This window comes from Archocentrus centrarchus, chromosome 8, assembly GCF_007364275.1.
Source record: "Archocentrus centrarchus isolate MPI-CPG fArcCen1 chromosome 8, fArcCen1, whole genome shotgun sequence".
Lineage (NCBI taxonomy): Eukaryota > Metazoa > Chordata > Actinopteri > Cichliformes > Cichlidae > Archocentrus > Archocentrus centrarchus.
Genome location: NC_044353.1, coordinates 13,250,433 through 13,274,789, shown reverse-complemented (window position 1 = coordinate 13,274,789; position 24,357 = coordinate 13,250,433). Strand labels below are relative to the sequence as shown.

The 24,357-nt window shown below is 39.9% G+C and overlaps 1 protein-coding gene across 1 annotated transcript in view; it reads left to right on the top strand.

The window, feature by feature from the left end:
• The first annotated feature begins 15,324 nt into the window (after positions 1 to 15,324).
• Positions 15,325 to 24,357, top strand: part of cacna1ha (calcium channel, voltage-dependent, T type, alpha 1H subunit a) — a 53,288-nt gene continuing 44,255 nt past the window's right edge. Inside the window, 5 exon segments of the mRNA XM_030736770.1 lie at positions 15,325 to 15,434; positions 16,012 to 16,145; positions 17,673 to 17,770; positions 20,791 to 20,950; positions 23,343 to 23,655. Coding sequence (XP_030592630.1) covers positions 15,342 to 15,434; positions 16,012 to 16,145; positions 17,673 to 17,770; positions 20,791 to 20,950; positions 23,343 to 23,655 — 798 coding nt within the window. The 5' untranslated portion in view covers positions 15,325 to 15,341.

The window sequence follows — 24,357 nt, the reverse complement described above, 5'->3', positions numbered from 1 at the left end:
ACGTGTGTGTGAGCTTGTGGCTCTGCAGGTTTAAGGTCAGCCCCTCTAGATGCATCTGCTCTATTTAGGGCTCTCTCTTTTTTGCCCTCCCTTTTTCCTCTTTGCTATACTGTGACATACACAATACACACACACATGCACACATGCACATGATGGGCCAGATGACATAGAAAAGAGACTCTCACCTTGGGATGTCTTTTGTTCAGGTATGTCAGGATTGTTTCAGTTCAGCAAGTGTGCACACTGCAGCACAGCAGAGGACAAACACTTGTGTTATGTTTCTGTTAGATCGCAGTGGAACTGCGAAGCTCTGTATCTGTCTTTTGTCACAGCACAGACAGCTCTGATTGCTTTAACTGCTTCGGTGTGGACCACAGAGATGTAAAGTTCATCGGGAAAGATTTCACTGTTCAAAAAAAGTGTCACCATCACCATCATCATCATAGAAGATTAAAGCGGCTGTGGAGATTTGTGGGAGATGAAAGCGCACGCAGCCGAGAGACGGAGGGAATCCTGGTGTAACTGCGTCACTGCTGCCTCATCCTCCTCTCAGGGGTGTTAGAGGAGGAGGGACGGAGAAAAGCAGGGATGGTGAGATGAAAGCGAGAACGAGGAGACGAGGAATAGAGGAGTGAGTTCAGGGACAGGCTGATTTATGAGTTTCTGTTTCTGAGTCGTGCCATCTTCAGGGACTCAACTGAGATGAGCCTGTGTGCGGCGTTCACGCCTGCCCGCACGCACACACACACACACACACACACACACACACAGAAAACACGCTCACGCTGTAGACACACGAGACACATGCGGCTCTGCAACTAGTCATTCTGTTGGCAAAATCCTTAAAGTAGTGATCACAGCAGGGGGAGTCTTTTTATGTTGAGGTAATGGTTATGTGTGCGTGTGCGTGTGTGTGTGTTGCGTGAGCAAGCGTGTGTTCTAGGTGGCAATGGTGAAATAAATGAACAATCATCCCAATCAAACAGGGCTTGGGAATCTGGATTGGAAACACTCCACTGCCACGTTGACAGAGGGAGACGGATAACTAGATGCAAAGAGGAGGGAAAGAAGGAGTTAGGGAAGAGTGAAAGTAAAGTGGGTGGAAAAGGGGAAAAATGGCTGATTTTGGTTTGAGCAGGGCTCCACAGCTGAGTTTGAGATGAGCAATAGAGGGTGAAAAAGGAAGAAAGGACAGCAGAGGGGAAGCAGAGCTCATTAACAGTGAACAGAGTGATAAGGAAGGAGGACAAACAGCTTGTGATGGTCAGTCGGTGCGTTGCCAGCAGTTGGAGAAGCTCTGAATCCTGCAGAGCTCTTCAAAGCTGCTAGTTGGTTGAAGTAGTAATAAGTTCCTCTGAGATTTGTTCGCCACTGAATCAGTAAAAGGTAAAAGGTCTAAAAGGGACACTGTGCAAAATCGTTAAATATTGGGTGAGAGTGATGCTTTATTTATATAGTGATGATATTACAAATAGTCTCCGGCAATAAAATGTATTTGAAAGATAAAAGAAACAAATATTTAAGAACATAGTTCCTCACTATTGCTCTTCCTAAACTTTCTTCAGTTTGGAGGTTTTGGGGAGCTCGTTACTAAACTAAGTCTTTAAGGACAAATTTGTGATCAAGGTGGGGAAAGTGGCACACCAGGCATGCCTGGGCTAAATAACCTCTCTCCCTATAAGGGGGGAGAAAAGAACCTGGAAGTGAAAACAGGACAGAGCGCAGAAGGCTGGAAAGCCACAAAGAGTTGGTGCTGCAGAGCACTGGCTCACACATAAGCTGCGTTTTTTTTACTCAACAATAAAGTATTGTGACTGTGCATCTGAGGTGTGACTCGCATTACTGAGGAGAACCCACAGTGGCAGCTGTGCCACAATCAGCAGTTTCTACAATACTCAGAGCAGCGCCAGCAACCATGTCACGTTCAGAGCCACTTAAACCACCTTTCCTTCCCCATTCCCATGCTGAATTTGACTTCAGTAATCCATGTCTACCATGTCTACAAGGCTAAATGCATTGAGATGCTGCCGTGTAATTGGCTGATTAAATATGTGCATTACTGCGCAGTTAAACACGTGTAACTAATGAAGTGGCGAGTGAGTGTATATAAAAAATGGTTTAATGCGGTCTTATAAAGTTGGATAATTGTACACTGAATGCTTTGTTTCATTTTCCACCATATTGAGTAATGTTTTGTCAGAATCCCGTCACCTTATGTTGATCACCTTTATTTAAATGTTTTTTAACAGGGAACAGGGTTAGCAGCAGTTAATCCCAGTGTCACGTGATCGTGTGTAAAAACAAACTAATAAAAAGCTACTGAGGGCTAAATGACCTTACTACCTTTGTAAGTTACAGACTGAGAATTCCAGTGTCTGGGTGTGTAATTACTCTTCAGGTTTCCCTGATTTTCACGCCATGCTTGTGTCCATATCTCAACATGATAAGCGAGTAGTAGTACATGAGACCCGACCCTGTGTTTCCTTCACCCAATTTTTCACCAAACTCCACCCCAGTTTATGAGGATACTCCGATTATGGGTGCATGCTTCTGACTTCTATGTACAGATAATCTTTTCTTTTTCTGTGCCATGCATACTCAATAATCACTTTGGGAAATTATTAACTAATTATTTTAAATAATATAGACATACGTGATTCCATGCTGATACCAAAACCAGTTTTTAAAACAACAATTTGGCAGATACCATTTTTTGTTGTTTGTTATTTAATCTCCACATTTACCTTTGAAGCTCCATCTACTTAGTAAATGTCATGTTGTCTGCCAACTGGTCTATAACAACCAGCAGGGCTGATATCGATCAGTAACAATGTTAGTCCAAAACAATGGTGCATCCAAGCAGCCGTTAAATACAGAGCAGTTATTGAAAGGATGGAGGACGCTCCAACTTGACCTGTTATCCTTTGGAAACACAAATATATACTGACATGCACTTTTTTATACTGACTGCACACATACACGGACACATTGCACACACATTGGCTGCCCTGCTGATCGACCTCAGCCAGTAGTGTGATTAGCCTATTACATGTGATGGAATTGAGTTTGCTTTTCTGTAATGAAAGAGGGATGGGCCAAGGCAGGAAAATGAGGATGAGTGTGTGCAGGAGAATGGATAGCAAAGGTAACGCACATGGAGGAGGACGCTCAGATCACACGAGGAAGGCGAAAGGTTAAGAGGACCGATAGAGGGTGGATAATGTAGTGCGGTAAAGGTGGCAGCTGGAGAAGAGAAGAGAGAAGGGGTGAAGGTTAAAGTCAAGGCAAGGAAGGAGGGAGAAGGGAGGAATGGATATCAGGTTTTTGGGGAGGGGACGAGATGAAGAGAAAAAAGGGGGGAGGGTTAACCTTGTTTTCAGCAGGGAGTGGGGTCAATAGTCCTGGACTCCTACGATATTAAATTTTCTGTAACATCAGCACAAATTTATGTCATGTCAGAAAATTAAATAAACTATGTACATTAGATAAATTAAATGCATAAGGCATAAAAGAGAAAGAGGGAGAGGACAGAGGTTTATGAAGTCAGGTTCAGCCGCACTGATTAAAGAGAAGACAGAAAAGGTATGAGAAGAGCAAATAAAGAAAGATTTGGTCATTTTTTTTTGTCCTTTGTCCTAAACTCCCTGGAACAGCTACTTAAATTGTGATGTTCACCTTTTTGTGGGAGACCAAAAATTTCTGGTTGATTTGTGTTGTCGACTTATGATGTTGAGGTTTACGGTAGTTTCAGATGTGTTGTGGCAGCGCAGTGCTGCGGTGGGCTGAACCAGAGGTGTTGTCTTTGGTGTCAGCTCTCTGGGTTCCACATGTGTAGTAGAAGTGTAACTACTGGGGGAAAAAAAAATGCTTTTAAGCCTAATTTTGTGGCCAAGTCACAACATACTTCAAGTGATTCTACAGTATAAATGCACTTTTGATGTCCTTATTACTGTTGAAATGAAAGTTATGGCTCTCATTTAGATAGGGGCTTCAGATAAATGGCCAATAACTGCCCTGACATATTACCAAGATGGGGCCAAGTGGTGAGACTTGCTTTCTAAAAGTACTTTGCTAAAGACTTGAATACAGCTTCAGAATACAAATCATCCCTGAATTTTTCCTCTTTTCACTGCTTTTCCTTCCAATTTTCAACAGAGTTGAGCTCCATTAGCCCTCAAAGCACTTATGGACTACTTCAGTGTTGCAGACACGACTGTGTTTTTCTCCATCTCGCTCTGTGCGTATAGATGCATAGATTTGCCTTTGTAATCATCCGTCTCTGTGGCGGAGCTAGTGCTATGACTGGTCACTGATCTGACCCTTTTGCATTTATACTAATTACGTCTCATTAAGCTCCCAATTCAGTGGAATGAGGCAAATGAAGCAAAGCAGACAGGTTGAAGTTTATCCATTTGACTGAGAAATTCCACTTGACATGAGAAAACAACAGCCACCGAGCCAAGATGGGAGCCGTAAGGCTCTGTAAATTGTGAACCACCAAACTGTGACCAATGGCGCCTTCACAGACATATTTTAAAATCTGTATTCCCTCAGCCTGCCCGGCTGCAGAAGTAGTAAAAATGCCGAGTAATGGCAGCAAATGTCATTCCATGCCATAGCATTTTATTTCACTGCTTATTGTTCAAATCAAACTTATTTTTCTCATGTGAATGTATTGTTGGACAAAGAAATCTGTGCCTCACTGTGTAGGAAAGGGAATTTTAAGAGCTGTAACCAGAGGGGACAGCCTAAATTTGTAGCTTATCAGAGAACAAAGAGCACTAAGCCACGGAGCAGTGAGGGATAAGTTCTGCTTGTGAGCCGAGAGCTATGGTTCTCTTTAACTCATATGGACAAACAGAGAGCCGAGGGAGGATGGAGGAGAGAAATAGGGTAAGGGGGATGAAATAAAGGAAGCCATAACAGGGAAAAAGAAGACAAAAACATGCCAAATATGGTCTTAATCTTTATGCAGATGAATTTCTGCTCAGATGGGAGACAACTGGGCATCTCTCTGTCTGTACTGCTTCAGCGCTTCTTTACTGAAGTGCAACCTCCTTCCTCCCCTCTGTGCTCTCTGTGGCTTCCTCTTGTATACACTGGCTCCAGCCTGACAGCTCAACTGGAGTGGGCTTGACGTGATGTGTGTGTGTGTGTGTGTGTGTGCGTGTGTGTGTGTGTGTGTGTGTGTGCTGCGGGATCTCTCCTGTGTATTCACACTTGTGTGTATATCCATGTATGCCTAAGAGGTTGTGTAAGAGTATTGTTGTCTTGCAACAGCAGTGGCTCGTGTCCAAATATGTATAGCGTGTCAAAGCTCTATTGAACATGTATGTTGCACTGTGAGCGCTTTCATGTCCACTACAAAAAAAGTAGGAAAAAAAAAAGAGAAAAAAAAAAATGCAGCTTACAAATCATGAACCAAGCTGTGAGTGTAAATGTGTATACAAATACTATGCACTGGTATGTGTGTAAATGTTAACTTGTGAATGTGTGTAAGTGTTATCACAGTCGCTGTAGGTGTGAGACTTTGCTATGACAGAATGTGGTACAAATTTAACAGGCTCTTACAAATGTGTAATGCTGCATTGTGATATCTGTGTCTTGTGTACCTTGGATGGGTTTAATTGTTACATATTTGTAGAACAGATGCTTAAAAATGAGCAGTGAGCCGTACAGGTCGTAAATGGTGTTGATGTGTCATATAGTTTGTAGGGGTGGGGATCGATACAGTATAGTACTGCAATATTTTTTGTGTGGTGATATTGTATCAACACCTAATATCAACATTTTACTAAAGAAATTATAATACTCTTGTAAGACCATGAACAAGAGGGGTCATCCCATTTATCACCATCCTTAGATAACATTAGCCAATCAAAGTTACTTTAAATCAACTCAAGTGAAAAAAAAAATCCAACTCTGGATGCACTCAACTTGGCAAAGCTACCTGCTAATTCAGAGCAAGCTAACAGGACAGGTTGCCTGATATGAGGCAACCATTCTGCAAACGGTTGTAGTCTGACTTGGACTGACTGCAGTCACTCTCAGAGAGATTGCAGAAGGTTTATAAATAATTGCTGTCTAATTTTTAAATGATGACAGACTCCAACATGTTGCCATCAGTCGTAATGAGTCTTTGTCAGTGAGCACAACTCCACTGGCTGCCAGCTGGTTCTATTCTGGGTATATTCCTTTAGAACAGGAAGGTAATAGTTAAATGTGAATTTCTGTCTGTGTAGACGGCAACAGACAAAATTTTATTTTAAGACATAGAAAATTATATATTATCATATCTTATAGTATGTTATTATTATATATTACTGCAACTTATAATATTATTATTATTGCAATACTCAAATGTTAAAAATTGCAATAATAATCTATATCACAATAAATATATCATGATTGAAGTATTATTATAATATCATATCATGGATTGTCTGGTTCTTCCCACCTCTAATACTTTGTTTCTCTTTTTTTAAAATTGCTTTATTTAATATGTGTCCATACATTTAGCTTGATATTGATTTTAGTTTTTAGAAATACAGTATATGAATTCTCTCTCTCCATTTGGAAATAAGCTTTAGTGGCTCAGTAGACCTATAACCCATCATATGGTGCCCACTCGATAATGTGGTTATACTTGAGATACTTGAGGGTGGATAATGTAGAGACATAATGGCGGCTGCTGTGGTGGGGGGAGAACTGGTGAGGATCAGAGAAAGAAAAAGAATGGAAGAAAGCAAAAAAAGGTTTTGAAGAGGAGGCTAGATTTAGAAAAAAATGGGGAGTTGACCTGTTTTCTTATAGTGGATTGAGGTTATATTCCTGCACTGCTGTGGATAAATTCTTAACACTACAACAAAGGTGATTTAAGTGATTTTTTTTTTTTTTTTTTTATATGGCGCAGTTGTTGGTGGCAGACAGTCTGCTGAGTATTTCAGAAACTGCTGATCTGCTGGGATTTTTCCACGCAGCCATCTCTATGGTCTACAGAGAACGGTCCGAAAAAAGAGAACATATCCAATGAGCAGCAGATCTCTGTGTTGGACAATAGAAGATTGGAGAAATGTTGCCTGGTGTGATCGTAATTTCTGCTGTAACATTCAGATGGCAGGGTCAGAATTTGACATAAACAGCATGAAAGCATGGATCCACCCTGATGATGCTAGGATGGAAATATGAACCAAAATCTCTGAGGAATGTTTCCTGCACCTGGTTGACTCTATGCCATGAAAAATCATAATATATAATTTACATTCACCCAAAGTGGTGAGTGAGTGTGGGTCATGGATCCCCGTTATTGCATATATATGGTACTGTAGGTGCTAAACCTCAATAAGCTAATTCTTAGTGGCAGACTTATGAATACACACAATCCTCTGCTTCCAGTGTGACATGACATAGCTCTAATGGGATTTGCCCAAAGTGCCTCACCGTGAATTGACCTTAACAAGTGAGACCAAGAGCATTGTGTGCTCGGTCTGGATCGGAACAGCGAGGGGGAAAAAGCCAACTGCTGAACAACATATTTAACCTTGCTTGTTGCACTGTACAACTTTTGCATTTACTCACGTGTGTGTGTGTGTGTGTGTGTATGTGTGTGTGAAGAAGAAGTCAAACAAAATTTGAAAAGCACCGGTAAGTTTGTTGTTTTCTGTTCACTGCAGTTCAGTGTGTATGCCGAGTTTGCTTTGCGGCAAGAGCCTGGCTTAGCTTTGAAGACTTCCACCTTAATACCTGTGTGTGTCTATGCCTACATATGTACATGCACGGGCGTGCGTGCGTGTGTGTGTGTGCGTGTGTGTGGTGGTGTTGGGGGGGGGCAGAAGAGGGCTCTGGAGGTGTTGACTGTGGAGATTAAAGAGGAATTAGAGAAAGCAGAGCACAAGGAGGCACAGAGGGGCACAAGGGAGAGAGCGAGAGAAAGAAGAAGAGAGAGGAGAGAGCTTTTCTGAATATTCAAATCTTTCCTTTTAATTGTGCTGCAGATTACTGAATCTTTCATCTGTCAAGGAAGGATCGACCTTACACTGCTCGACTTAGTGTGTGTGTGTGTGTGTGTGGGTGTGTGTGCGGGTGGGTGTGAGTTTGAGCCACGCATTGCAACAGACTGACTCGAGGCATTTTCCAGTGTGATTAAAGATGTGTTTTTTAGTTTGTAGTGATACCTGCAACAGCACATTGCAGGTTAACACAATGCTGTTAACATTTTTTTTAACTATTCCCCCAAGGGAGCCACATTATGTTTTACACTGATGTAATTCCTAAGAATCCAATACATTTGTAGACCGGGTGTACAACACAAACAAACAACAGCTATAATGCCACTGCCTGACACTGTTCCCCTTTTTTAGATCCTCTGTACTCCCTCACATTTTAAAAAAAAATGCATCTTCAGAGATTAAGCTGCAGGGTTTATATTCTTTCTGCCTCCCACAGTTGTAATGTTTCCGTTAACTTGAATTTCTAGCTGTTGCGTATCATGGGAATGAGAGCTTAGTACATTGGCATAAACCATATATTTTTTTAGAAATATAGCAGTGCAATTTGACAGTATAATCACGAAATCCAGAGTATATATTCTGAACTCTGCACTGTATTTTCCCTCGACCCCGAACCGGTCGCGGCAGATGCCCCCCCCGAGCCTGGTTCTGCTGGAGGTTTCTTCCTGTTAAAAGGGAGCTTTTTTTTACCCCACTGTCGCCAAGTTCATGCTCATAGAGGGCCATCTGATTGTTGGGTTTTTCTCTCTAATATTGTACGGTCTTCATCTGACTATATAAAGCACCTTAAGGTGACTGCTTTTGTGAGTTGGCACTATATAAATGAAATTGAATTGAAATGAACTTACCCACTATAGGGTGCCATTTCACATTGTGAAGCTAAAAGGCAGTTGCAGCTATTGCATTAAAATATATATTTTTTATTTTTTTAATCCTTGCCCCAAGTTAATGTAGTTAACACGTCAGTCAATTTAACAAATAATTTAAAAGAAAGATGAATTATGGGTATTCAACTGGGCCTGGCCTCCTATTATTTAAGCCCCCTGGGTAAAGCAATTTAAGCATACCTGTGTCCCTACAAGCATGCTACAGTCACACTGCAAAGAGAGTGTCACAGACGAGCTGGTGCAGACTGACTCAGATGATTGCAACGCCTTGGCAAATTTGTCTGTGTGTAGAAATTAGACAGCAGTTCCTTGCAGATTTTCACCATTTTTTTCTGAGAGCGATTGCAGTCAGTCAAAATCACACTGTGATTGTTTGGAGACAGGTTCCCCTCCCAGCAGGTGACCTGTTGCAATCACCTCAGGGTCGAAACTCGTGTAACACCCTCAATCTCTCAGCGACCAGCTACTTGCAGTTGGACTCAGAATGTGAAAAAATTCAGTGCAATTATAACGCAAACATAATTTTTTTTTTTTTCAGTCACAAGGAGGTTGCCATCCTATTTTTACTCTAGTGTGAGTCTTCTATTGAGATGGATATTACAGTCCTGGATACTAATAATTTGAGAAATCTCTATCCCTTCACCCACCTCTTTTTCAGAATATGTATCAGAGCTGCTTCAAACTTGGCAAGTGTATTTCTGGGGAGCAGAGTAGTGCAGGACAGAGTCTGACGTCATGAAATAATTCAATGAGGATGTTTGCGTGGAATTATGCATTCATTATTTCACTGAACTCATTCCCAAACCAAGTTAAACCATCATACCTTAGAGACTAACCCTTACTCAAACCTCAATCAGAACCTAGTGCTGATCTCATTTCCCTTTTTTTTGGTTTCTGGTGACAAATCATGAGCAACTTGTTCATGTTGTTTAGGTCAGAGGTTCTAGAGAAAGCTGAAACCTGTTATACTGGTTTAGCTCAGCTACATTTTGAACAAGCATAATCCCACACTGTATCCTTATCCAGCAACTCGATAAATGCCTGCTGCAAAAACATTGGCTGCACTTTCCCCAATAAATGCAAACAACATTTTAACATTTATGCTTTAATTGATCTGCATAATTAAGCAGACTCATTTAACTTTCCTCATAGTGAGTACTCACTGTCACTAGGGAAAATAAATATGTTGAGCATTTGGCAGAGCTCACCGTGCGTTTGTCAGGTTTCAGCGTAGGTGAGTATTGGTATTGGTAAGACAGGAAATCCTGATGGGTACAGCATAGTCTTGATGATGTGTTGGAGGAAGCAAAGCATAGTCTATTAATGCATGTAACAGTACCACAGATGGCTAATTGTAATGATTTTGCTGTCATAGGAAATTTTAGCTCCCTGTCCAAAAATGTCATATGTAATTGCATAAATAACTGAAGTTGCCTCTTCTATGATACACTCCATTTACAGCTCAGTTGCTTAAAGAAAATTCTTCTTAAACTGATAAGATGCAGGAATTTCCATGTAAATAACATTCATTAATATTTTGCTATGCCTTCTTCTTGGTAGACTGCAGTTACTTAGTATCTTGCAGTGGAAAGTTTAATTTATAGAAAAAATGACCACAAAATAATGAATATGGAGGATGTATTTGAGAAAAGTGTTTTTGCCTATGTGTGTGTGTGTGTGTGTGTGTGTGTGTGTGTGTGTGTCCATCCAAATGGGAAATGTATGGATAGAGAACCAAAATTGTACAATGTATACAAATATATGCAGTGTCAAAGCTATCTGACATAAATATAAAATACTGAGGAAATTATAATGTCTGATATTATTAAATTACAAGTATATAAAAAAAAAAGTTTTGTGTGCATTTTTGCTAGATATTTGCTATTTGCTAATATATTTGTATCACATTACAGTATAACGGCCGATAAATGAAATTTAAAAGGTAAAGAAGAGAAGGGAGAAACACCCTTTAGCTGTGATGTGAGGGTTGAGGTTGCATAGTTTGTCCACCAGAGGGCATTCTGCAACTTCCTATTGGCAATGTGTTCGGAAACTACAAACAACCAGCTGATCTGAGCAGAGTCAGGCAGAATGTAGACAAGTTCAGCGATAAAGTCATGACTTGTCAAGTTGTGAATTACATATATCATAAGTAAGGACTCATAAATATCTACACATAATAATTTTAGTTAAGGAAATCTGTTTATCTATTGTGTGTCTGAAAGAAAAATATATATCACCCGATTTATCAGATTTTTAAGTTACCAAATTTGGTATTTAAAATCTAATGAATAAGCTGATATTGGTATCGGTCTTAAAAAAATCCTGTATCAGTCGGGCTCTCATTTTTGCAGATATTTGGAAACAGAAAAATGGTGATGTGGTTAGCAATGTTGCCTCACAGCAGGACGATTCCTGGTTCTAACCCACTGGCCTGTCAGGGTCTTTCTGTGTGGAGTTTGCATATTCTTCCCATACCTATGCAGGTTCTCTCCAGGTACTCCGGCTACCTCCTACAGCCCAAAGACATGCATTAGAGTTGCGCCGATTGCAAGTTTCCTGGCCAAATCCAATTTCAGACTTTTTTTTCCTAAGTGACCTGCCAATTCATGCCGAATGCAGTTTTCTTTATGAGAATTAGAACCAACACGAACAAAAATAAACTTCTCTTCATTGCAAAATATTATTTTTATAATGAAATAAATTTTCCCCAGCAGTAAATTCTCACTTAAACCAATGAAAACAAAGTGTTCTCCTACTGGAGAGAGGTACAGATAATTAACTGAAAATAAGTTGCTGGACCTTTAACTGACATATTTTTACTTACCAAACAAAAGCCGGTATGGCAGATCTATATAACAAAACAAATGTCAGGTATTTAGATCATTTTTATGTTTAATTGAACCTTTTCTATTTTCCCCATAATTTTACTGCTTCTCTTTTGACTGCTCATACTGAGGCTGCTCGCTTATGGTTGGTTATGAGCTCTGGACAGCTTTAGCCACTTTGCATTTGTTAGCTTCTCTGAAATGGCCATGTTCAGCTGGGTGAAGGTAAATTAAGTGATTTAGGTTTTTTTTGTAATGAATGTTTTGTGATGGTAGTTTACATGGTAGCAAACTGTCTTCACTCACAATGAGGAGCTTGCATGCTAACGACGTTCGAGCGTTGCTGTTATTGTGCACGTGAGAGTTTGCCTGCGCTAGTGTGTGGGTTGCAAGAAAATAGATGGATGAAAAAGGAAAATGAATTAAGCAACCTAGGATGTATGTTTGCACAAACACACAAAATTAGGACATGAGAATGGAAAAAACAAAAGACAAACTTAAATGTACACCAGCACAAATTAAATCCAGGGTATTTTCCTATGATGGTAATAGGTACAGTCGCTTCTATCTCAAAACAACCACAGGACAAAAATAAATAGTTAGAGGTCGAACTTTTTTGCTGATACAAACTTCTGTCTTGGCCTCCGATCACAGCAGTAAGTCCCAAGTGGATCTGTGTTTGTGCATTTGTGTATGCAAAACATAAACATAATGGAATTAGCATATAATATCTGTATCCCTACATTTGTGCGCGCTTTATGGATCTGTCTGTGAGTAATGTAGGAGACAGTGGTCACCATTTGTTTTCTGCTTTAACTCCTTTTCTAATTAGAACAGTACTTCACCTTGGGAATACATCAGCACTGCAGTTCAGTGCGTACACCAGATCACTGAGTGGATGTGTGCCTGAGAAAGTGTGTGGGATGTGTGTTTTGGGGTACAAGCCAACAAAAGTAGAAAAACAGCAGCATCTCTGATGCTCCTCCATCGGGTGTAGTTGTTTTTTTTTCTTTATGATGATGAGACATCTTCTATAAAGAACAGCCCCACTGTGATGTAGTGTTCATATATATATATATATATATATATATATATATATATATATATATGACTTTGCTTGTGTTTTGATAAACTGGTTTGATTTATGATATAAAATCATACTTCCACATGTTGTCAGTGCTAATCAGACAGACTATGAATATGTTCAACTGATGCTGACGCATTATGTGCTCACCAATGTTTGCTCTTACAGTGATAATTCCTTTGCTGTGCACAGATGTAAAATTCACATCCTTTAGACTGAACTGAATGAGAGAAATGATTGGGTTTTGCATCTGACGGACGCCTTCAGATTTAACGTCAATTTTTTTCAGAGATGCAGATCCAGTTTTAATTGCCATCCGTGCCGATGCACTCGAAGCACATCAAAGGCAGAAACTCCATTTTATTTCTGTTTTTGAATAATAGCTCAATATGGAATTATGTGTTAATCATTTATTCCTCACCACACAGACAGAAATTCAAGGGGAAAAAAAATAAACCCATTAGGTGCAACCGTATCCACTTGTTGGTCTATGTTTCCAGCTTTTGCTGGATCATATAATATCAGATATATGTCACTGTGTTTTATGTAGGGATGTCATGTAACCAGAAATTTTGTAGTCAGTACCAGTACCTGTAGAATTACATAATTATTCATATCTATTCTCCTATTCAATGCTAAAAGAAAATGCTTACACCATGTACTTAACCATGAAATCATTTCAAAAGGTTCTGTAAGTATTGGTTCTGGTGACATCCCTTTTTTTATTGGTGGTCAGACTGAAGAATATCATCAGAGGTGGGAAGTAACGAAGTACAAATACTTCGTTACTGTACTTAAGTAGATTTTTCAGGTATCTGTACTTTACTTAAGTATTTATTTTTCTGACTACTTTTTACTTTTACTCCCTACATTTTTATGCAAGTATCTGTACTTTCTACTTCTTACATTTTCAAACAGACTCGTTACTTTTTAACGTCAGAGAGAAGTTTGCATTTCCGGTCAGTGCGCCTTCAAACATCAAACGATCTGAGCCTAAACGGAGGAATAATAACATATAAGAGACAATCGTACTGCGTATCCTTCATCACCGGGGCTTATCTCGTACAAAGGGATTAAATACGCAAACCCATATAATTAATGTATCATTTATAGCGCTATAATCGGGCCGGACCGAGTCCGTAAGTTGCGCTGCGGCACATAAACAGCTTAGCTAGCGCTACTGAAGAGGAGCGAGCATGAAGGGAGTAACGTGTGGCAGGTAAATGCAACGTTTCTAAATGCTCAACAAATATCAGCAAACACACAAAGTGTGTGCAGTTTGTCACACAGTGTGTCTGCTAGCTAAAAGAAGAGCTGCTGTATTTCAGGGAGAGTAAAGAGAGAGAAATTCACTCAGAGATGGAGAAAGAGGACAGGAGAGGAAGAAGAGGTTAGAATTAAAGGTAAGGACTGGAAAATAAACTGAAGTATGCTGACTTTGTGTAATTCAAAGATTGTATGAAAATACTGCAGTTTAGTGTGTAATAAATAGGTTAGTTTGTTGTACTGTATTTACAGTAAAGCTCTGTGTTGGTGCACAGTGTTTGTGTTCATGGTCAGAGTTACAGGTTACATCAGTGCAGCAGAGATAAGTTTGAATCAAAGCTGCTGATGCTGAGATTCATTCACTGAATCCAACATTTCTACAGCCTGTATGCTGTCAGTGTAGGGGATGGAGATCAGCAGAGAGCTGTGAAATACTGGGTTACATCTTTGTGAGTTCAGTTCATCCACACAGAGCAGTAAACCTCAGAGCAGCAGCAGCAGGTCAGCTGATCACAGCCTGCACACCAACATCATTTACTGCAGCTCACAATAGAAAGCTGTGATTCTTCTCCCCATGCAGAGCTGCTACAGCTGATCTTAGGGTTCCTCCACTTTCTGAATCCCACTGTAACGCCTGAGAATCCTCATGTTGGTGTTTAGGTGGAGGCACACTCACCCACTACTATGGAGGACACAGAGAACAGAGCAAATTCCCTTTCACAGTTTGTGTCCTACATAACAGATTCAAGCTGATTGCATTCATTAGAATTAAAATTTAGATTGGAATAACATTTGTATTCTCATGTACTATTTTATATTATTACAATAATATATAATGAGGTTCGGTTAGTTTTACACAAAAATAGCAGGTAGAAACGTCCTCCAAAGAACTACTTTACTTTCTTACTTGAGTACATTTCAGAGCCTGTACTTTTTTACTTTTACTTAAGTAGAGAAGTTGAACCAGTACTTCGACTTTTACTAAAGTATTTTTTAACATAAGTACTTGTACTTCTACTTAAGTACAGAATGTCAGTACTTTTGCCACCTCTGAATATCATACAGTAATACTTCAAATTAGAAATTTAGGAGAGTATTTATTTATGTCATAGATTAAGGGAACTGTATGGTCATTATCAGGAATGTGGGTTTAAGGTACTTCAGCTGCTTTGGCTGTATACAGTCTGTTTTTTTTTTTGCACGATTTGAATTCTCACTGTACGTTTTGACCTTAACTGGCTCTTGCACGTGGTTTGAGCACGTGTCCATGCTGGTGATCCTGCTCAACTGTGTGACTCTGGGGATGTTTCAGCCCTGTGAGGACGTTACCTGCCAGTCAGACTGGTGTCGCATCTTACAGGTCAGTGCTGCACTCTGGGCCTGCTATTGCATGCTAAGCTGGCTGACCTTCACCTCAGACATTCACAGTGTGTACTGATTTATTATTGATTACCTTACTGACACCTTTTTTCAAAATAAGCAGGTGTCACTACAACGTCAAGCAACATTTTTTTTTTAATAAACCACCTCAATCAGCATTTAAGTAATTACACTTATGCAAGTACAGTTCATAAATACATGCTCACAGAAAACGTTATTTTTCACTCCCGTATATTTCTATATAGCTTCACTTTAATGCAGTGCTGATTCCTGGCACCTTGAGGTGTTCTCATTATAGTCAAAGAGGCATTCATTTTTGCTGTAATAAATGTCTAATTAATTGAGACATAACCATAAACATGCCAAGCCCGAGTTGTTCCCTGCTGGGATGAAACTAACTACCTGATAAAAGGATTCTTTTGTCAGAAACCTCCTCTAGCATTTCCACATTTTTTTTTTTCAAAATGCGACTGTTTTGATAAAGACTGAAAAAAGGACACAATCACGTTCCTCTGTTCTTTATTGTTGTCAAACCATGTTTTATCTCTTGCCGCCAGGTGCTGGATGACTGCATCTTTGCTTTCTTTGCGGTGGAAATGGTTATCAAGATGGTGGCTCTGGGAATTTTTGGGTCCAAGTGTTACTTTGACGATAAGTGGAATCAGCTTGACTTTGTCATTGTCATGGCAGGGTTGGTATCCCACTGTGCCTTTTGCTCATCTCCACTAATTGCTCAATTATCTCTATCATCAACAGATTAAATATTAACAATCTGCTTAAAAAAAACAAAACAAACAAAAACAACAAAAACCCACATTTTATTTCTTCCTCCTATACTTTACAAATAAGGCAATCTACATGTGTTGTCCTGGTGAATCTAAGTATGTCTGTGTGTTTATTTACATATCTGTTTGTGTACTTGTCTTCTCAATGTTCTTCCATTGGCCAAATAAATGTGTTCTTTATGTCTGTGCATTTGTATCTGTCTGTTACTGTTTTGCTATCGTCTCCTACACATATCTACTTTCAGTTAAAGCCGACATTGTAAGTAAAATTCTTAATTAGCAACTTACCTTGATTGGCATCTGCTTAAATTGGTTCTTATCTTGAACCTGTAGAAGAGTACATGTTACCCTAGTTTTACTGTCTCCTCATTGGCTACAGTCAGTTTTACAATTTGTATTAAAGTCTCAGTGCCAACTTTTACTTCTCCAAATGGATGAGCACTTGTTAAAGTCCTGTTCTTCCACACAGAGCTGTAGTTCATCTGGTGGTGCCCCACACTCGGTTTGAAATCTAAGGAGACTGATCCCATTAAGCGGTGGCACCAGTCTATGGCATGCACGCCCCTTGTGTTTGTCTTGCATTGATTGTGTAGACTCTTTTAAAAAGCAGCTGACAGCATTTTTATTCCAAGAAGCTTTTAGTAATGTTTATGCTTTACCGTATCTTTCTGTGTCTTTTGTTTTTTATGGGAAGGACTAATCTTGGAAAGGTATTACATAAATAAACTTTACTTTTGTAGTGCCTATATTCAGGGAAGTTTTATTTCACATTAATGAAGGATAGAAACAAATAGGGATACAAAAAAAAATATTGCATTGAATATATATAAAGTAATCTCAAGCAATATAATACAATACAATAATGCAATATCCATCCATTCTCTGCCGCTTATCCAATTTGGGGACACTCTGGATAGGTCGTTAGCCTGTCGCAAGGCTAATAATACAATATATGCAATTAAATGTGTACCTATGTAAGTTGTGAGCTTGTCTATCAATTGGAGACTGCTGACCTTTACCCTGAGCACCAGTCTGTGATGACGGGACACAATCTCCAGAGAAAAACATAAACATGTTTATTACCATCATTATTTCCCTCTGTCTACTTGTTGTCACATTCATTATGTTTGTATTCTGCATCATGGACCATACAATAGAAAAAGTGCTTCTATGCAATTAAATGCCAAATGGACAGTAATTAAATGGGTTGCTTCCATTACAACCTCTATTAGATTATTGGTGCTTTTCTTTTTCTGTTTTTGCTATTTTGTGCTATTTTCTGTGTGTGTGTGTGTGTGTGTGTGTGTGTGTGTGTGTGTGTGTGTGTGTGTGTGTGTGTGTGTGTGTGTGTGTGTGTGGTTACCATTTTGTTTTTATAATGCCTGTGAAGTAACCCCCCCTCATCCCTCTTTCTCTGTGAACCATGTCTTCAGGATGTTGGAGTATTCTCTAGATGGCCACAATGCCAGTCTGTCAGCTATCCGTACCGTCCGAGTACTCAGGCCACTGCGGGCTATCAACAGAGTACCGAGTAAGCCGATTTCTTACATACTGCTTAGGCCATAATTTCAAATATATATTTTTTAAAGCTTTTATGGAATTTTAACAATGATTAATGTGAAGCTGTATATTTCTATCTGCCTGATATTTTTCACTTTGAACTCAGCAAGACAGAGCCGTGTTTTGCTGGGTGTATTCTCAGTACTGCATGGTAAATTGACCTATGATCAAGGTTTTGGCTTCCATCTCAATCTGTGCCAGCCAGTGAGAACTTGAACATAGTTTGTCAATTTCCTAAAAGCTCTGTGAAAGAAATACTGTAACCATGACTTGACAGCTAAAGAGAAACACTAGACAATGGTGTCATAACGAGATTATTAACAGCATACATTAGGCAAGCAGCTAAGACCTGGGCTGCCAGGCACACACACACACACACACACACACACACACACACACACACACACACACACACACACACACACACACACACACACACACACACACACACACACACACAGATATATATATATATATGAAGTTCAGATAAAAGAACATTTTTCCTATGTTCTGTAGTCATTACACATAAAGTGCAATATCCAGTATTTCAAATTATGGGAATATTTCAGTTTGAGTTTCAGTAAATTACTATTCAGACAGTATAAATACTGTTTATCGCTCAGTCTAGTTCAGTACACCCACAGTCATGGGGAGGACTGCTAATTGGACAGCTGTCCAATGATAATGACAATCATCAACACCCTGAACAAGCAGGCTAAACCACAGAAGGTCATTCCTGAAAAGTCTAGCTTTCCACCAAGTGCTGTATTCAAGCAAATTTGTGGCAAGTTAACTAGAATGAAAATCTGTGGTAGGAAGAAATGCTCAAACTTCACAGATGTCAAGAAAATATTTCAAGAACTTAGGAGAGCGTCACAAGGAGTGGACTGGGGCTGGAGTACCAAGAGCCACGCAGACATCTTTAGGAAAGGAGCTACACCTGTCCCATTCCTAATATCAAGCCACTCCTGAACCAGAGACCACGTCTGGCTGTTACTTAGTGATCCAAAGTCTTCTTTTCCAAGCTGTGTGAAGTCCAAGTTTCTAGAGTCTGATGATTATGGGGGGGCATGTCATCTGCTGGTGTTGGTGGTGGTTTCTCCACTGTTTTTACTCCAGTCCAAATTCCACACAGCTGTCTGCTGATTTTAAAACAATTTGTGATTCCATTTGCTATAACAAGCTTTCCTTTTCCACCTAGCACCTGCCCATAGTGCCAAAACTACTACCACATGGTTTGCTGACAGGTTATTACTGTGGCTGATTGGCCAGCTGGCTCAGCTGACCTCAAACCCGGAGCAAATCTGTAGGGATTTTCAAGAGGAAGATTCACCCTTTAGCTAAAAGATGTATGTGAGTTTGAATTTGAATTGATGAATTAACAACCTCACATTAATGAGTGAGTTGCTAGCGTGTGACAAAGGTTCTCCCATGTGGCACACTGTGGCTAGCCCATACACCATCATACAGCGTTGAAGAGTGTGTTTTTCTCTTTGTCACCACACTCTCAGACACTGGGTCAACACATTAACCTTAACCTTATCAGTAAGCTAACAGTAGCTCAGGGAAAAACTTGTTGGAGCTGTGCACAAGGTGAAGTAAAACTTATTATTATTATTGCAACAAGATTTCAGTTGCTCCCTAAAGGTGTGCTGGGAGATGGAGGTAGAGAGAAAGAAGACGGAGGCAGAGAATGTCAGTGATGATGCAATGGGTGATATTACTTAGGGCTCAAAACTCAAGGTCAGTGATCTTGAATTTTCTTGCCCAAAGATATAAACATACCTGAAAGGCCATGCTCATAAGCTTACAGGTCCACACAACTAGATACCCCTGAAGGATGTTGAGCATCAATCCATTTCTTTCATTTATTTTTTTGTCCCTTTCTTTTGGCACTCCACCTCTTCTTTTTGACTTTTTCCCCTCATCACTGCACTTACTGTATTTCCCCAAAAATATAAGCAAGTCAAAACTGTGTGATGATATTTTTACATTTTTGCATTTTAAACATCTAACTTCATTGCCAGAGACATAAAAAAAATACAAAAGAAAGAAGATTACTGAGTGAGTGAACTGGGTCCCAACGAGGTATAAGGGAGCCTTATTTTACAGAGTTACCTGGATGAATGACTACAGTTAGTAATGGAATCACAACCTCTATCTAAATGTGGCTGATTTATATATGAATTTGTTATGTATACTTAATTTTGAGAAGATTAAAAGCAAGAATAATCATATTTTGCTTCTGCTTTTACGCATTTCAATAATAAGTTCATGGACAATTGAGCATGAATGGCTATAAAGTGCTTTGATAATCTTTAGCTCCTGGCACAGATTTAATAGGAACAATGCTATCTTAGTTTCGGCCCATTCTGATAACTGTAAAACTCCCAAACAGAGCATTTGTTTTTTGTTTTCCACTGATGATGACGATAATGGCTTCAGGTACCGTCTTTTTTCACGTTGTTGCACAGCACAAACAGTTTGGTCTTAGGTAAAGGATTTAATTTTAATTATCACTGCAGCTGTAAAAATTGGTGCCACAGAAAGAATAATAATATCATACCACTGCGTATGTGATCAATGTGACAAAGCTGTGATATATGGAGGAGGAGACAGGGGACATTGTGAGGACCTCAGGGACTGGATCCCTGATGCTGCTGACGCTAAGCACATCTGACATGGGAGATGGATGCTGAATGCATGTGGTTAGATAATAGTAGCCACAAGGAAGCTGTGAGTTCAAATCCCAGAGGATGAAATTATGTCAATCTGTCACTTTCAGTATTGTCATCTGTTGTAATTATACCGAGTGCGAGGATGAAGTCGTTGGATCCAAAAACACAAGATTAATAGAGCTTGTCAAGGTGTACTGTAACTACAGGGGCAGTAAAGGCTGGCTCGGGTGGGTTATATATTAAGTCTGTTATGTATGTCGGATGATGTTGGTCAATAATTTGTCATCTTTGCTGTTTGTGTCCCACTCTGTAGGTATGAGGATCTTGGTGACACTGCTGTTGGACACCCTGCCGATGCTGGGAAACGTTCTGCTCCTTTGCTTCTTTGTCTTCTTCATCTTTGGCATTGTGGGAGTCCAGTTGTGGGAGGGACTACTGCGCAATCGCTGCTTCCTAGGAGAGGACATCGGAGCGTAAGGAATTCAGTCTTGTGATACAGGAATATTGGAATCTTTTGGTCATAGTTTGTGTCGCATCCACACTGCATAGTGATGTGAGGATATATCCACACTGTGGCCTTTCAGAGAGAAGCAGAAAGAGAAGTAGAGCAATAAGAATGCAGTATCATTAAGAACAGGTCAATGCTCTAGCTCCTGTACTCCGAAACAAATAAATAAAATGCTCCATCTTTCTAAATGTGGCTAAAAATACAGAATAATCCTGTGTCTCTTGAAAGAAAGGATTAAAATTAGCACATGGGATAACTGAATATAACCAACTCTAAAAAAAAAAAAAGAAACAGAACTTATCAGCACAAGAGAAAATTAAATCAGGAGAGGTTTTTAACTTTGTGGGATGTAGTGATAAAACTACTTTCGACCGCTCCCTTATTCACAAAGGATCGCAACAGCGGGTAACTCCACATATCTGATTTGGCAGACTTTTATGCCGGATGCCTTTCCTTGCATAAACTCTAAAGGGTTTGTGCCTCCTTCTGGGATCAAACCAGGGATCTTTCACTTGTAAGGCAAATGTGTAAACCACCGCACCATAAAATTCCAGAATAAGTGTAAAACTTATCTTGCCCAGTCCAGATCGTAGAAAATGGCAGCCCATAGATACAGAGCTGAAACTAAGAAAAGATGCAGCTTCTGTCGATGTGAGACAGAAAACAGCTCAGCACTGACAGACCCACAGCCAAGAGAGAACACAGTGTTCACTTTGTTATCAAAGACAGGAGGGGGGAAAGGCTGCATTCCCTTCTATACTGCATGTATTATGGGAATACTGGATAAACCTATTCTTTCACGTTTAGCTTTTCTTGTCTTGTGATGTAACGAGATCTGATACAAAAACAGTAGACAAGCTCGCCTCCCTCCAAAATCAAGCGCACATACGCACAAACAGCCAAAATAATGCTCAGTCACCATTTTAGCCGTGGGGAGAGACTTTATGCAAGAGGAAAAATAATAAAAGTTGCTTCATTTTCCGCATCCTCAGAACGCCAAAAGATGCATGAACTAATTGTGCTTTTGATATAATGGCACAAATTGTCCCAGAGTTTACGTTGCTTTGAGTGGATGAGAAAGACACAGCTTAATGTTTTATAGCCAAAGATGCTGTGTGTCCTTTCAGAGAACAATTCTGTCTGAGTTCCAGGACAAAATGAAACACTGCCGTCTGAAATAACACACATGAAACTCACACATTAGATGTCTCCTGTTTTTTTGGGGGGTTTTTTTGTAGCGTCACTTTGTGATTTGTTTTTTCTTTCATTTACTATTTTAAGGCATTTCTTATTATATTATGTGAAAATGTATTTGCTCCCTTCCTGAAGAAATCGTGAAGGGGCAAATACTTTTTTTTCACTGTAGCTTTTGGCCGTTTAAAGTCTGGATATATTTAGAAAATCAGGAATATTTAACATTTAGCCAAGGCAGCATTAGTCAAACAAGCCACAATGGAAAAAAAAAAAAAAGAGAAAGAGATAATGTATTATGGTAATAGTGTGGGAATAAGGCAATACACAGCTGCTATAGGCTTCCACTTCCTGAACTGGTCCTTCCCCGTTAGTGCTTCAGGCATAAAGATCACTTCACACAGTCGCTGTTGTAGAGAGCTCTCCAATTTAAAGAGAGGAGTATAAATAAAATAGGTAATCTGTGGGATTCGCTGAGCACTCTCTACCATGAGTAGGAAACAGCTGTCACCATGGATACCAATAAATGGCTGACTGCAAAAAATGTCTTGTCATAAAATAGGGGATGTTATTTTTTTAAATTAAAGGATTCAAGCTGTTTCTCCCCACTACCCTGCAGCACCAAACCAGGGTTCAGGGTAGCTCCTGATTTGGCGGTCGCTACGTGTAAATGCAGAAACACAGGCAGAGAGTGGATAGACAACTCGTTTAGAGGCCACAAGAGAGCGAGCCTAACTGCAGTCATCTATATGAAACTGGGAGAAAATCCACCCAGCCATCCATTTTTAACCGCTTTCTGACTGGAGCAGCTGGACCCTGTTCAAACTGAATGGAAGTTATTTCAAGAGATCCCACAAAACAACAGTTCAATCTTCATGTAAAAAGAGATTTGTCACTAACTTTGTGTTGAGGATTTTTAGCACGCTGTAGTGGCCACAGTCTTGATTTGATTTTTAGGCCATTAAGCAATTATGAGACAGAAAATTCGTCAATCCCATTATCACACTCTTGAGATGATTTGCTCATTAGAGTGGAAATCTCTAACTGAGATGCTTTGGAAGAAGAGAACACTAACTATGATCTGTAGGGGATTTATGTTGGCCCACATGTGTGTGCTCTCCATGACATCCACACTCACTGATTTGTGTTGTTCTTTTTCTATCCAGAATGTACAACCGGTCTTTAAATCCTTACTACATGTCTGAGGAAGGTGAAGACAGCCCATTCATCTGCTCAGCTCCCCGCGAAAACGGGATGCGGCGCTGCCACGATGTGCCACCCTACACTCAGGACGGGGCCGAGTGCACACTGGCAGCTTCTGACCTGAGTTCAGCTCTGGTTGGATCATCCCTTGCCAGTGTTAACGCCTGTGTTAACTGGAATCAGTACTACAACGTCTGCCGCCCCGGGGAGCTCAACCCTCACAAGGGAGCTGTCAACTTTGACAATATTGGCTATGCTTGGATAGCCATATTCCAGGTAAAGAGGGGCAAATGTGCAGATTTGCTTGCAGAAGCTAAAATTTTAGTTTTCAGTTATTTGTTATATCAGCAGCACAGTAGTAGAACTGGACATGTTATCAAACTGTAAAGTAACCTCACACTAGAAAAAGTCACATAATGCCAAACACCTAACTCTCATCTAACTGTCTCAGGGTTTCATTTCATCCCCCACTTTACTGCACTGTACATAATATACATAAAAATCTTAAGCTTTTATGACAATTCATTATGTTTCATTGATGACATGTTTCCCCCATATGGGGAGACAGTATAAAACACAGGTGTAGCTTTTTTTTAGTAGAAATTTTAAATTCATCCTTAAGCGGAGTCTTAAGCTGTCAGAGGGTATGCATCATGACCTTAAAGCCTCTTCATTTCCACATGCCAGTTTCTAAAAATGTGTCCCTCCTTTCCCCTCTTGCTGGTTCCGGCTCCCCAGAAGACTGTGACAGGCTTTTCCCTATCAGTCTTTGTGCTACACTGTCTGTACTGTTGTGATATGAATTTCAGCCCTTCTAGTAGATATGTGCTGGCTTCACTGATACTGTAGATTTGTCTGTGTGTCTAATGTGCTTTTACTTGCACGACATGACTTTCTTAAATAATGTATTACCTTCACATTACTTCAAAGCTAGTATAAATACTGAACACACACAGACAAATAGACTAATAACAGGCT